Source organism: Mytilus galloprovincialis, chromosome 10, assembly GCF_965363235.1.
Source record: "Mytilus galloprovincialis chromosome 10, xbMytGall1.hap1.1, whole genome shotgun sequence".
Taxonomy (NCBI): domain Eukaryota; kingdom Metazoa; phylum Mollusca; class Bivalvia; order Mytilida; family Mytilidae; genus Mytilus; species Mytilus galloprovincialis.
This window is the reverse complement of record NC_134847.1, coordinates 40,961,434-40,977,175: the sequence shown is the minus strand read 5'-3', so window position 1 is coordinate 40,977,175 and position 15,742 is coordinate 40,961,434. Positions and strand designations below refer to the sequence as shown.

The 15,742-nt window shown below is 30.5% G+C and overlaps 1 protein-coding gene and 1 long non-coding RNA gene across 2 annotated transcripts; one reads left to right on the top strand and one right to left on the bottom strand.

The window, feature by feature from the left end:
• The first annotated feature begins 381 nt into the window (after positions 1-381).
• On the top strand, positions 382-7,971 carry LOC143047574 (uncharacterized). The gene is made up of 3 exons (XR_012969599.1): positions 382-516; positions 4,245-4,388; positions 4,879-7,971. It is a non-coding gene; the product is annotated as an uncharacterized LOC143047574 (long non-coding RNA).
• A 44-nt stretch (positions 7,972-8,015) lies between these two features.
• On the bottom strand, positions 8,016-15,412 carry LOC143047573 (uncharacterized). Its single transcript, XM_076220668.1, has 6 exons — positions 14,239-15,412; positions 12,463-12,726; positions 11,515-11,928; positions 10,514-10,615; positions 8,661-8,691; positions 8,016-8,172 (listed from the first exon to the last, which is right to left on the bottom strand). The coding sequence occupies exons 1-6, from the start codon at positions 14,633-14,635 to the stop codon at positions 8,016-8,018; spliced, it is 1,365 nt and encodes a 454-aa protein (XP_076076783.1). The 5' UTR covers positions 14,636-15,412.
• Between the last annotated feature and the right edge of the window lie 330 nt (positions 15,413-15,742).

Here is a 15,742-nt window from a genome sequence, read left to right as displayed (position 1 = left end):
GAAATGTTCATTATTAACCTTTGAAACTATATTTAACAAAATCTGTACCGTACGAATTGACGACCGGGCAAAACAGAAAGTACAGAACATTATCTTTCGAATGAAATGTTATATAGCCCTATGTTAAGCGGCTGTATTAAAGTCATCTTTTTGAAAAAAGACACTCGCTTTTACATTTAAGAGATTGAAAGTATAAACTTTCTAAACTGTATATTAAGGAATAGTACTATGAACATGAGGTCGTTTCGTCTGCTATCTTTTGCATGGAGATATTTTATAAATCACCCATGAAGATCCTATTCAATCTTTTCTGATGTCCAATAAATTATCCACCAAGTAATAAAATCAAACACTGAAATTATAACTTCAACTTTAAACGAATGACAATACACCAGGAAGACTTCCTTTAAATATAGAATTTTATAAGATAATATAAGATCCGCATACCTGTATCAAATCTATAACGAAAAGTAATTCATACTTGAAGTAGTTATAACGCCTAATTACTTATATCAGGTAAGTTAACATTACCGTTAATTGTACCTGGTATCATTTTGTCTTGTTTATTCTCTTTCTATTAATTTGTGAAACTCACTGTAAATATACCATGTATACAATATTATCGTGTGTTGAACTCAATATGACTTTTATTTTTTACTTTGAAACTTTCCGTCAAGTTTACAAAATGGGGTATAAATTTGCCAGGAAAAGTTTATCTTGCATTGTTTAACTAAGTTTTACATTTTTTGTTGTAAATGGAAGAAGCTTTCCCTGTCTTCCGAAAATCTTTTAAAATAAGGAGATGTGATATGATTGCCAATGAGACAACGTTCCACTATATTTTAAATGAAGTGACTTTAAGCAATTATGGACAATCGCACCTTGTTTAAATTCCCCGTTTATAAATAAGTACCACAAAGTTAATGTTCTTGTTCATTCAGACATATTTGAATATGCTATTATAGCTTGATTTAAGTTCGAATGTGTTCAACATTTTTCAGCAGTGTTTGATATTGTGCGTTAGCTAAAATTTCTTTCGAGGTATAACGTATATGAAAGTAAAATAATAAAAACACCGAACTCTGAGGAAAAATCAATACAGAAAGTTCCCAATCAAAAGGTAAAATTATAAAAATCAAAAAGGGTTGTTTCAAATGTTTGGCGGTAAGTCCAGAAAAGCGCTTCAGACGAATGACATTATAAACGTGTTGTTTTCTATTTTTTTCATGATGTCAGAACGTGGAAAAAGGCTATGGTGCGGGGGAAGGGCTGTGCAATCAGCTGATTTACCAATGTTTATATTTTAAACTTTACTTGACTGACTGTCGTTTCGTAGTTCTACGTATAACATGTCCATCAACACTATATATAAATCAGATGGTTGCAAACTAAACTGCAAGATACGTTAAACCAGGATTAATCCACTATTTACACATAATAAAATACCTGTTCCAAATCAGGAATATAACAGTTGTTTTCCATTCGTTTGATGTGTTTGAGCTTTTGATTTTAGCATTTGATTAGGGAATTTCCTTTTAAATTTTCCTCGGAGTTTAGAGCTTTTGTGATTTTACTTTTTTCTATTCAACACTACCAAACAAACTAAGAATAATGTGTTGACAGATGCACAATTTGGTTTCCGTCCTGGATTTGGAACCGTCGATGCCGTCTTTGCCCTTTATTCCCTTATCACTAATTCTTTGAGTAAAGGTAAACGTTTATACTGTTGCTTTGTAGATTACACTAGAGCTTTTGATAGTGTCACACATTACAAATTATTGCAAAGATTAGTCAGATGTGGAGTAACTGGTAGACTTTTAAATGTCATTAAATCTATGTATAGCAAATTAAAAACTTGTGTAAAACTTAATGGAAAAGTTTCTGATTTTTTTTAATGTACTTTTGGTCTAATGCAAGGGGAATCCTTATCTCCTCTGTTGTACTAATTATATGTCAATGATATGGAGATAGAACTTATTACACAAAAATTGTAAATCATATGAACTTAAAATGTTAAATCTGTACTTGTTAATGTACGCTGACGATATGGTTTTATTTAGTGAAAGTATTACTGATCTACAAAAGATGATCGATGATGTAAATGTTTATTCAAATAAGTATGCTTTGTACATAAATTTGTCAAAAACCAAAATTGTAGTTTTTAGAAACAGAGGGAAAATTAGACCAGAAGAGCAATGGTATATAAATGGAAAGGCTATTGATATATGTAACGAGTTTATGTATTTGGGAATTTTATTTTATTATACTGGTAACTTTGCAAATACTCAAAAGAAACTATCAGAACAGGGTAAAAAGGCTGTGTTTAGTATATTCAATAAAATACATGATGATTATTATAATCCTGAAACTTTGTTGTCATTATTTGAAACTTATGTAGCAAGTATACTGAATTATTGCTCGGAAATATGGGGATTTCATATGGCACCTAATATCGAAAAAGTTCATTTGTATTTTTTAAAACGTGTTCTTAAAGTCAAAATGAATGCTGTAACTAATATGATTTATTGTGAATTATGTAGATTGCCAATGTACATTTAAAGGCAGTATAGAATGGTCAAATACTGGTTAAAAATTTTGAGTACAGAAAATTGTATATTAAAGAATTGCTATGATGAGATGTATGACAGAAGTTTTATTAAAAAAGAAAGATAAACAAAACTGGTTTTGTAAAATTAGAGATATTTTGTTTAGATATGGATTTAATTATGTTTGGTTAAACCAAAGTGTAGTTGGTAAAGACATTTTTCTATCGCAATTAAAAAAAAGAATGCTTAGTGTATTCATTAGTGAAGTAACTATGTTTTTTGAGAATTCAAATAAATGTCATTTGTATAGATACATGTACAAAATGTATAGTACACACATATTGCAATTTTATTTAGATAGACCTGTAAATTATATATACCAACCATAAATATCGTATATCAGCTCATATATTAAGTATAGAAACAGGTAGATATTATAATGTTGATAAAAATAATAGACTATGTACAAATTGTAATACTAGCTCTATTGAAGATGAATACCATTTTATACTTGAATGTAAAAAATATAGTCAAATTCGAGAAAAGTATATAAAAAAGTATTATTGGAGAAATCCTTCTACATACAAACTTATCTAGTTGTTATCTGTCAGAAATATTAAAGAATTGAATAACTTAGGTATATTTTTAAAATCTGCAGAAAAACTTAGAATTTAATTGCAGTAAATAATATTTTTGTTCTCACTTTATTTAAGTGTTATATCATTATATCATTCTCCGCTCGTATTTCGTATTTTGTTTTATGTATTATGTATTATGTATTATATGTTCTTTCATGCACACCTTATATTTATATATATTATATATCTCTTGTAAAATTCTTATATTGGTGTAAAATTGTGTAAATGTATCCTATAAGCTGTATTGCTTTCGGAATAAAGTATTATTATTAATGTTTGCATTGATATAACTATTGAATTTGTTGTCGGTAAATTAACATCAAACTGAATATTGCACATATGTTTCCTTCACGGTATTTAGCATGTTTAATCTGTCAATACAAGTTTGACAGTTTACTAGGTAAAAACAATTGCTGGCAGTTAATAACTTCTTTTTGCTGAATCAAGGTGATGGTCGACGTGTACTGATTGATGTCTAAGAAACATGATTTTTTATTAGTTGTTATTAGCTTTGAACTTGCTGTCCGTAAAGCAATTACTCTCAGATCTGTACTAAGTAGGGTTTTTTGTTGTTGTTGTTGGGATGTATAAGTACCAGTCCACGTGCATTATGTGTTCTAGTTGGTTATAATTTAATTTGTATCCTTTTGATGAGTTAAGCCTTTTCAACTGATTTTTATCGTTTTTTCAATAGTTGTACTGTTACACTACTGTCCCAGTTTAGGGGAGAGAACATCTTTAACATTGACATACCCTTTATGTGCCTATTCCAAGAAAGGGGACTGTAGTTCAATTGTTGTCGGTGTTTCATGTCTGTCATGTTCGTTTTTCGTATGTTGTTTTGTTATACATTAGGCCGTTTGTATTCTCAATTGAATTGTTTCAAATTTTTCATTTCGGGGCCTTTTATTGCCAAGTATTCGGTATGAGTTTGTTGAGGGCCGTACGGTTGCATATCTTCGTTACATCCACTTCATATGAACTTTTGTGAAAATTATTTCAATATTTTTATAAAGAAAGCTTTAACTAAAGATGTTCATTTTTGTCTATTATTATTTAGGAAAATGAGTCATACAAAGACATGCGTCACCCTGTTTACAGCTGTTATGATGTTGGAAATGTCTCTCGGCTCCAGTTATAGACTTGTATTTAGCAAAGGATTTCAATGCCATGCGCAACAATTTAACTATGGTGCTCAGTGTCGGTAAGCTTTATTTAAGGATGTAACACATTGTTTATGGACCATAGGCCAAGTAAAAGAACAATACAGATTTCTTTTCATCACACGGAAGCATACAATTTTTAACTCCGTTTATGACATATTAAAGTCGCCACAATTAGTTCTATAAAATAATAACAGTAACGCATTCGTATTTGATTTAATTTATTCAAATCAATTATTCTTATAAGTCAAATAATACATTGGAAACACACTTTGATCTCAAAAAACCTAATATTAATTTAAAAGCTCTTCGAAAAGTGAACAATAAATTATTTTAATATTTTCTTTCTTTCAAATTTCAGACTTACTTATATATATTACTAAGGTTGATTGAGTTTTTTTCTTCAGATAAATCAATTGCATTTAACTCAAATCTGTAGACGTTTTTTTCCTGAACACATCACCATCATACCGAAAAGTCTAAAATGATACTGAGCAGTGCCGAATAGTTCATTTTATCTGTATTTTCTAGGTCACCCACAGAGATTTCCGGTTCCTTCGGGTCTCAAGTCTTCTATCAGATCACATCTGTCACCTCAGAGTCGACCACGGTTGCATCTGTATGCTGTAAAGGTTGGACACCAATTACTGACTACATTGGTATATTTCACGATATCGGCTGTGGCAGCAGTACTTTCTTTAGGTATCTGCAATGGGGAGATTATACAGCCACACCAATAATACAATGCTATAGCAATAACACCGGTGCTCAAGTAACTTGGTTTGTTCGATAATGTCGTCATGCTTATTTATATTACAATTCCTATAACTTTCTTTTCTGTTTATAACATATTATCTACCCCATCGTGATTCTCACTGTAGAAGAGCTTATTCAGAAATTGAAAGATGCTAGTTCAATACGTATACATAACTACTTGGTCATACAAAGTCAGACCAATTATGAGACAAATCGAACTTCCGGTAATGACTACATGGATCAACCTGAATATATAATTTTACCATGAAATTAATTCAGTATTATTTGACAATTGAAAAGACGATAGAGTCTCTTTCTTTCTATTTGATAATTTGATTCTAGAGATATGTTTGTTGTATGCATAGATATATCTAATCATGCTACAAAATTTTTCAAAACATAAACAAATTTTACAATGCTCATCAGGAATATATATTTTAATAGATGAAATTACTGGAAACACATGATACAACAATTGCAATATCAAAATACTAATATCAATCTTTCAAATAAGATTAAAAAAAAATATTGATTTTTAATAAGTTGGAAACAAGCTAAGTTTATTCGAATAGTATTATAGAATGTCATTACTACAGTAATGTATTTAATGGGGAAAATCGAACAATTATTATCCACTTGCATTATTTTTGTACTTTTTCCAAGTAAGAAGCCTGAAGTCAATTGGTTGTCGTTGTGTCATGTGTGTCATATTTATTTTTCGTAAATTATTCTTTTATAGATTAGGCCTTTAATTTTCTTATTTGAATTGTTTCATATGTTTTATGTCGAGTCTTACATAGTCAACTTATTTTGTTGATCATTATTGAGTGCTTTACGTTTCCTAATAATTACTTACATCTATTTCATTTGACTATTCGTGTATAATTTTCTCATTACAAATCACACTACATATTTTTATATTGTGGGTGTTTTTGCTTCTCTGGTTTTTGTCTTTTCGTTAGATTATCTTCTTCTATAAAATGTATTAAGCATGTTGTGCATTTAAAAACATTACACGTACTTGTTTTTCTTTTATTACATGTAGTTTTAAAAGCAATTTTTAAAATCATATGAAATCCTTGTTTGTTTTCTTTTTATAGTTTTTTAAAACAAAAAAAGGTGCCAACATTGAATGAATAAGAATCTAGAGAAAACGGTTTTCCCCCACCTTTTAAATTGCTTATGCGTTGATTTGTTTTTTTAGGTCTCATACACAACAGCACGGACCCTTCTTTGTTTCTGTTTTTTATAAACAATCAATAATAAACATTTTTTTTTATTTTCAAACAGACCAGATAATTTCCTGAATAAAAATACCAATTGAACATTTCTCGTGATTTTCCTATACCAAAAATGCTTTTGCTCTTTTCAAATTCACGCTACCCAAAACGAACTAAACGACCACCGGCTATATTTTAAGAATGTATATCTATAAATAACTCTAACAAAGTGCACATCATATTGTTATGATATTTTTATTATTATGTTTATTTATGTTGGCCTAATTTGTTTTGTGTGGCCTGATAGTTGTTTATAAAATAATGTTATAACTGTTCAGTTTAGAAATTACTGGGAAAATCACAGAATGATTGGAACTTTCCATTTGACTTACATAATGATTACAGAATGATCCTAATAAATGATGCTAATTTAAACTTCTAAATTTAAATCTCTATATATACAGACAATAAAGTTAAACTTTCAGACTTAGACATCGATAGGCATTAGTATCCACAGCATTTGGATTGACACTTTTATTCTACAAACAACGTCATACTGGATTGTGACCTTAGTAGTGAACGCAATATTCAGATTGAATTCTGAGAAGATTTCCGGATACAGATAAAGATAAACGATTTGACTCATATTTTTATAGTTAAGTTGACATTAATACATGTGTAATACTTCTTGTAAACTTTTGTATAACAAATCTTGTTAAATTTTATAATCGATATGTGTCTTTTGTTGGCTACAATTTAAAGGTGATTCTGGCCGTTCCAATAATGATGTTTTTTTTTTATCTAAGTGTCCATTTTTGTATCATAGCTGCTCCAACTGTTTTGGTTCTGACAAATCCTTGATTTTTTAATATTTGGCTTTGAACGACCATAATAAAGGTAAATCAAGAAAAGCACATAGGACTGATTGACTATCAGCCTCTGAGGTGATCATCATCGCAGTAGTCAGTGCTTCGGTACATCCTTGTTTTTCAATTTCGGGCTTTGGGTGATCATTGCAAAGCTTTTTCCCGAAAAGCGCTAAAGACGCATGCAATTTATAACATGGTATTTATATTTGTCTATTTATGATATCCTATGTAATAAACGATGTTTACTTTATACAAATGCATGACATCTCGGCCAATTAAGGCGAGGACAGTTTTTACCATGTTACTACTTCAAACGATAATAAGAGTTACAAAGAAACTTGAAAACATACTCAGACCACGGTAACTGTTTTGAAATGATCATCAAAATGTAAAGACAAACATTTTATTTTTATTTTATTTTTATTATATCTGTATCGTGGGATTAAGTTTGCAACATTTTTTTATGCCACATATTTTTCTTGTGAGTGATTTTAAGATAACATAGTATAGTCAAGTAAGTCGTCTATGATGGAGGCCAATACATTACATTTGCCCACATAGGATGTTGGCAAATCGTTATCTACAAGAATTGCAAATGTACAAATATATTTATTTTTTTAAAACTGAACATCCATCATAATTATTTTTTTGTTGGCTATTTTGTAACCTGATTGTTTCAAATGATTATTTTAAAACATATTTGTTGTCTTTTTACTTTCAATATGTTGTTGGCACGGTTTAATAAATAATCTATGTGTATTATAAACATATCATGAAAAGTACATGTCTGTATACTCTCCACCAGTTATGAAGAAGGACTGTTTTAATCATCACTATCTATAACAGTTACTGTATTGTTCCATTCTACAGCAGGATTGTATGTATTTCCTATTTCACTGGATATTTCATCATAATGGTCTTCAGTTGCAATGATCAACGCCCTCATTTGAACAGGAATATTAACATGTCCACTGTTTTGCCTGAAGAGTAAACTTATTCTTTTAATTTCTCGTAATGGCAATTATTTTGACATGTTGCATCGTGCATGCAAATTTGTTCGTTAGGTTCGATAATTGATTAACATCCATTTGGAATCACAGTTCGTTACCATATACACATTTTTAACTTACTAAGTAATTATGTAACCGATGTCTTAATGTGATAGACAATCCATTTGTATTGACTGTCTGGTATTCATATTTATATGAATAGTATTTCTGCAAATATCAAAGAGGGACGAAAGATACCAAAGAACAGTCAAACTCACAAATCCAAAACAAACTGACAACGCCATGGCTAAAAATGAAAAAGACAAACAAACAACAGTACACATGACACAACATAGAAAACTAAAGAACAAACAACACGAACCCTACCAAAAAACTAGGGGTGAATTCAGGTGCTCCGGAAGGGTAAGCAAGTGTGATTCAAACTCTGTTTCTTGTTTTATATGACTTAATGTACTTACATTTCCATCTGTTGTAAGACTTTTTCTAAGCCTTAAAAATAAGAAAAGTCATGATTTGTTAGTAATTTAGATGAGTTTGTCGTTGTTAACGAACTAACTGCTGTACTAAAATAACATTGCTGAAAAATACACAAAATTAGTTTTCCCTGTAGTGTCAAAATGTCTTCGGTTGTTAAGTTATTTTTTTCATTCGGCTCTCTACACTATTCTTCCACACAATCTTATCATATAAAGGTTTTGCTATTCAGTTGAATGATCCTTCGAAATGAATCTGATTGCAAAATTATTTCCGTAATCTTCTGTAAGGGAAGGGTGAACACGCTTGTTATTATGTTCTGGTAGTGTATTGAAATAATTAAGATTTAAGTGTTTCCCGGGACAACACCATTAATTATTTCGGCAATACATTTTTCACACAGGTAGGGGCAGACTCTTTTTTTTTTTGCATGTTAATGAATCACAGATCATAACCAAAGAATGACAGAAAATATTTCTCTTAAAAGTGATATCCCAAAAATGCTGTACTCCGAGGAAAAATCATAAATAATGTCCCTAATCAAATGACATAATCAAAAGCTCAAAAACATCAAATGAATTGATAACAACTGTAGTATTCCTGACTCGGTACCGACATTTTGTATATGGATAATGCTGAATTAAACCTGGTTTTATAGCTAGGTAGACCTTTCACTTGTATGAAATTCGTTGATAATTGACACAGTCAAAAATTAGTTTGTTAATCATTTTTTATTTTAAAAATTAACAATTTAAAACAGTTTGTTATGCATGTATCAGTCATGTCAGTACCAAAGAACTAACGACTATACGTATCAATCACGTTGCATGTAATTGATATATATTAGTCTTGTTATGCTTGCAGTTTGTGGAATTCCTGTTTTGATTGTTCTCTGTATTTTTTTATCTTGAAATATTACAGATTTTACGTTTTGACGTGGTTTTTTCTTAATTACATGTAATATTGTTCTGTTATCTGTCTTTTTACATGAATACCTTTACTGTTTAGTCCAGTTTTGTGTTATCTTTTTGATTTGGTACCTGCACATCCCGTCATTGTGTAGTTGTGTTCTGGTAAATTGTTGCATCGTATTAAACATTTTTGTTTATGTGCCATACACTATTTTTGTTTTAACATTGTTATGTTTTAATAGTGATTAAGATGTTGACTTATGTACTCCAAATTTTGGCATCGTTTCCTGTCAGTTTGTTTTGTTCGCACGTTATTGTAAAGTTTAATGCGTCTGTCAAACATACATATGAAGAATTGTAGCTAGCAGTTAAACTAGGATCATTTATCATTTTCTACATAAGGATATACATGTACCTGTTCCAAGTTAGAACTTATGTTTTCCATTCGTTTGATGTATTTGAGCTTTTTACATGGCCATATTATAAAGAACTTTTCTGTTTGAGTCTTTTTTGGATTTATGGATTTTCGTCATTTTGCTTTTATCCATACGATAGAAATTTATGACATTTGCAAATTGAACATGATTAATTTCTATTGTCTCGTTTTACTTTCAATGGCTATTCATTATTTAAAAAAATAAAAAAATAAAAAATAAACAATTTTATTTACCAAAATAATCCGATAAAAATCTTCTCTTCCACAAATTTTATAACATACATTTGTAAATATTCATTGCAATTTTATTTCAAAACGATAGAGTGAACAGTAATCAAAATGGGATTGATACTTTGAATTTATGCATGGCAATCACCACATGTACAGTACATACATTAATCTATTTATGTATTTTTGAAGGAAAAACAAACGTTTAGATACGTATTTGCTGCTTAGAAATGTTTTCATTCATTATTTACTGAGTAATTACCTTTATTTGACCGCCACATCCTATAACCAACTCCAAAGACTAATATCAATAAAAATACCGTAGTCAACGGGACAAAAATGTATAAGGTAGATCGTGATTTCTCTGTAATATAGAAATTCGTAAGATAATCGTGTTGGTTTTTTTTTTTTTTTTTTTTTTTTTTTTTTTTAAACAAGGAACAACATACCTGTATGCAATAAATGATTTTACGTTATTATATTCACAATTAATATATCAAACAGATTGAAGTCTAATGTGATTGGAACCACAATTGGTTCAATATCTTTAATTGTTTTACATAGGTTGTAATGGTAACGTTTTTCCCTGTAGCTCAGTCCATATCGTAAAGTTGGATATGTATGATAGCTCATTTTCGAAGCTGTGACATTTTCACATATGTGGTTAAATTTTCGGGGTATGAAGTGAGATTACTTTTTCCGTAAATTAGCATACCCCGAACATCCGTTCGTGATGCGGCTCCTTGTGGTAAAATATCCCCTTTTTAACACAATAAGTTCTTTAAAAATTAATACTTTGAACACATTTAATAGCTCTATAGTTTTTACACATTTATTCTATGTTCCTCTACTTCCCTAATCACCACAAATGGTTAAGCTCAGTCATTTGTAAAAAATAGAAACATGTCCAATATCACTTCACAGAGATTTTTTCTTTACACGTGACTTTTGAGTTCCTCATTTCGAGGCGCATTTGGGATGTTGTCCCAATTGTAATTCTCAATATGTTTAAGATTTGAAACTTACACACACCATGCATTGCTTAAGAAATTTCAGATATATCATGTGTGTTTACTCAAGAAATGTTGTATGTGCACTTGTGTGTTTCATTATACTTCAATGCACCATGCAAACGTGTCTAGAATCTCATTATTCTGAGGTCAAATTAAGTATAACTACTTTCAATATATGAAAGCAATATATTATGAAATGAGCTTTCAACTAAATTGCAAAAGTATTCACTGTATTGATAGATATACAAACCAAAATGTTTTGACGAAAACGTGACATTGGCGACGTTTTGATAGATGTTTGTGTCTGTCCTGTTTGCAATTGAAATATACATGGGTTCGAGTAATTCTTCCTTACTAACAACGACCTCCGAACTATATGAATGTTTTCGCATATAACAGTTAATCTTTTTTATGTTCGGTATTTGATTTCTGTTAAAAACCAATGTGGCAATAAAGCCTGTAATATTTATCGTATGTCTATGGACTTTGACGCTGATGTTTGACGCTTTTATGGCTATCAGGTGGTCTGTACTGTTTAAATCTAATCTTACGTCATTCATATACCAAGTTATCTCGATAGCACCTCCTTCGCAGTAAAAATCAACGGATATACAAACAAATTCATCTTGAATGGAAATAATCTGTTGAGCAATAACTGGGGGACCTAAAATATGTAAATAATATTATGACTTTTAAGTATGAGCAACTTCAATGTTTGCTACAGAAAACCTCATGCTCGACCAACTTTATTGACAATTTCCAGTAAGCGTCATTCACTTTTACTACGTTTTACGATAATAATACATCTTTGGCAACTGAATAACAAACTGATCTCGATAACTTATATAGGTACAATAATACTTAAGACAAACCTTGGCACCTTGTTTCAACCGTATACACAAGAAACAGTATATCTCTCTCAGATAAACGAGTTAACCTAGAAGGTCTTTGGATACAAACAAGTCTTGGAAAATAAATATATAAAGCTTTAACAATTATGCGATACATTTTATATCTTGAGACAATATATTTTATGTAAACCAACTAATTTTGAAGAGTCAATTTGACAATTGTCAGAATTAAACAGACACAAATCCGATGTACATTTACTTTAATGTTGCGCTGAAGTTGAATATTAATTTACTTTCAAGTGTTAACAACTTTATATTAAATTATGTCATAATCAAATGTGTCTTACCAATAATGACTAGAGATGACCTTGCAGACAATCTCGTACCATTTGACATCCATTCACAGACATAATCTCCCTCATCTCGATAATCACAATGACTAATATCTAACATAGATTTTCCTTGGAATGTTTGTACAAGTTCATCATGAAAGTAATGTTTCCATTTCACATCCACGGTATTGTTATCCACATTTAAAGAACTGCATGTGATATTTACGGACGACGAAGCAATGCATTTTTCCCTTCCTGTCTCAACAGAGACATTATATTCTAAAGGAAAAAACAAATTTAATAAAAAAAAATCTTTTTTTTGCCTAAGAACTGTGGTCAAATAAAAGTAATGGCATAAGTAGTATACCGCCTTTCAAAAAAGTCATACATCGATTGAGAGAAAAAAATCTGGGATACAAACTAAAACCGGTTGAAACACATAAACTTTAAAAGGAAAACGAAATAACACAGTAGTGCAACAAATGCCATATTCTTGACATGGTACAGGACATTTAAAAAAAAGAGAGAATATCACATGTTATTGAATTGATTATATGTGAAAACAATGGTCTTAGATATAAAACATTCTTTTTGTTAGCAGTTTTTGAAAAGGATTGACGAAGACAATTCATATCGTTTGGTTTAAGAGGCAACTTTTTATATGCCTTAAGACAGGGAAAATTAAGGTGTATCACAAAATATTAATTTAGTTCTTTAGTTAAGGCGTATCAATTGGTTTGAGGGACTTATCTTAAAAGAAATACGGTAGCCGAGTGGTATAAGTAGTTACTACTGTAATCACAAGCCAGTCAACAGTGAGGTTTTGAGTTCAAATCCCGCTCGTGCGGGTGCACTCGACTCAAATCTGAATTGACTAGGATTGTCCGGGTATTCCGGCTTCATTTTCCACTAAAAAAAGCTGTCCGCCACGAAATAGTCTAAATTCGGTGCTTAAAAGTGGCGTTAAAACACCAACAATCAACAACAATCAATCAAAGGAATACATCGATCATTATATTGAGTCTTTAAACGGAATATATTTACCACTTTCAAGAGGCATCGTTTAATAAAAGACTTGACAATTCTGGTTAAACCTGGGACATAGAATTTTAAAATAGAATGCATTAATGTATCAATTGATACACAGGTGAACAAACAAATGGATAGAAATCCTACATCTATTGTAAATTCCAGTCACACGTTAGCAATATAACAGTTGTTTTTTGTTTGTTCCGTTGGTTGATTTTGTTATGGTTTTGTCAGGTTTTATGAACTTCTCCTTTTTATTTACCTGGGAGTGAAGTATGTTTTGTTCAATTTTTGTTTCTTACATGGTGCTCATATCATTGTATATATAGTCTCATGTAGACGAAACACGCGTGTGGCGTATTAAATTATAATCCTGGTACCTTTGATAACTATATACAGATACGTTTTTTTTCGCTAGTAAGAAAATTGTTTCTTTGGCAATCTTACCACATCCTCTATTTTATCTATAGATTACTAAAATGAGATATGGAGAATGCGACAATACGAAATAAACATAGTACAAGTAAATAAATTTTAGTTTCAAACGGTTATTTTGAATGACAATTATTTAACAAATCTACATTAAATCAGTTAGTCCTATTTAGTCTTCTAGAGACTGAAATCAACTAAAAGATTGAAAATTACTTTACCATTACTCTTCAGTCTTTTGAGAGTTGTACTGATCAAATTTGACAGTTAATATTTGATCTTCAAACTGATATAATTTTTTATATTCAAGAACTTTCTTTACTGAATATTCACCTAAAATACTTTTAACATGCAACTGTACAGGCAATTCTATACTTCCAATGTCGTTCCTGATAGCCACCATGTAAAAACCAAAATGTTCTTCGTTTGTTGGTTTTATGCTTGATTCTAAATAAAACGTACTGTTACACGTGTTAAACAATTGAAAATCATCGTATTTTGATACTTTCCAGACACCGAGTTTACCTCCTGCAGATTTTGCCCATGACGCGGACGGTTCTGGGTAGGATTCAACTTTGAGTATAATTCGCATTGCTTTTTCCAATTGAGTTGTATAATTTTTATGATGAACAATTACTGTCGGTCGAACTGAAACGAAAGGGAAATTCAGTGAATATTTTGTAAACCAAATAAAATCAGTTATAATAAGGAAATATGACAAGGTATCCATTGTTTCTATGAAATCGTACGTTTGTCATAGATAAAAATTATAGTTTGAATTAAATATGATATCTTAAAATTTTATAATTTTTTTTAAATATGTATTTCCCTCGTTAATAACTCTGATTCCTTTCCAGGGTTGGCTATATTCTATGTTAAGTACTTATTGTCGAAATATGCATCTGGATTAGTGAAACGAGTCCGTTAATGTTATCATTTTTCCATTAAGAGACATACTTTATTGAACTTTCCACAGTACAGGGTTCTTACATATATTAGCAACACCATGGATGCCTCATATATAGTAACTGAGTTGCTTAATAATTACTATAGTGATTCCCTCTATGATATTGTCCTTTTGGTGTTTTTGTTTTTTGTTCACTGTATATATTTTATTTACAAATTCTCGGGTTTGTTTTCAACTGTAGACAAAATGCAACAGTGTCCTTGAATCTTCAGGCTTCTCTTATATCTTTTTTATTTCATTGTGTTGTTATTCTAAAAAAACAGCCAAACTAGAAGTAGTGATGATAAGGTTTGATTGACATCAAAATAAGATTTGGTTAGCTAAGAACAAAAACAACTGAAATCTTTACTAAATTTTACGGCCATTATCACAAATTATTCGATTAATTGTGTCCGTTTCCTATTCCCCGTTGTTACATTTTGAATGGGCGTGAATACGCATGGTGGTGGATCTTTGCATAGCAAACCACGTGTACATGGCGTTCAAATGCAACCTATGAATCAGGATATGCTAACTCTTCGAGAACACCTAAAATCAACCCTTTGATATTGAGGAATTTCAAGTATTGGTCAGATTTTATTTTTTTCTGTGTTTTGTCTAAGGATCGGGATTTTTTTTTTATATTTGAATTTTAATATCACTTTGGTATCTTTTTCACTCTTTGCGCTGTCGGCACACAGCTGGTCTCACTCCCGTTTTAAGTAATTCGATTTCTGTTATCTTAATATTTTTTAATCGATTTCCGCAAACTGAACAATTAATTTTGATTCGTATCTCCTTGGTGGAATTTTGGGATTTGAACAGGCTATGTCTTTTCAAAATCTTAAATTAAAGTTGGTAGATTTAGAAATTTTTATTATTTAAAACTCA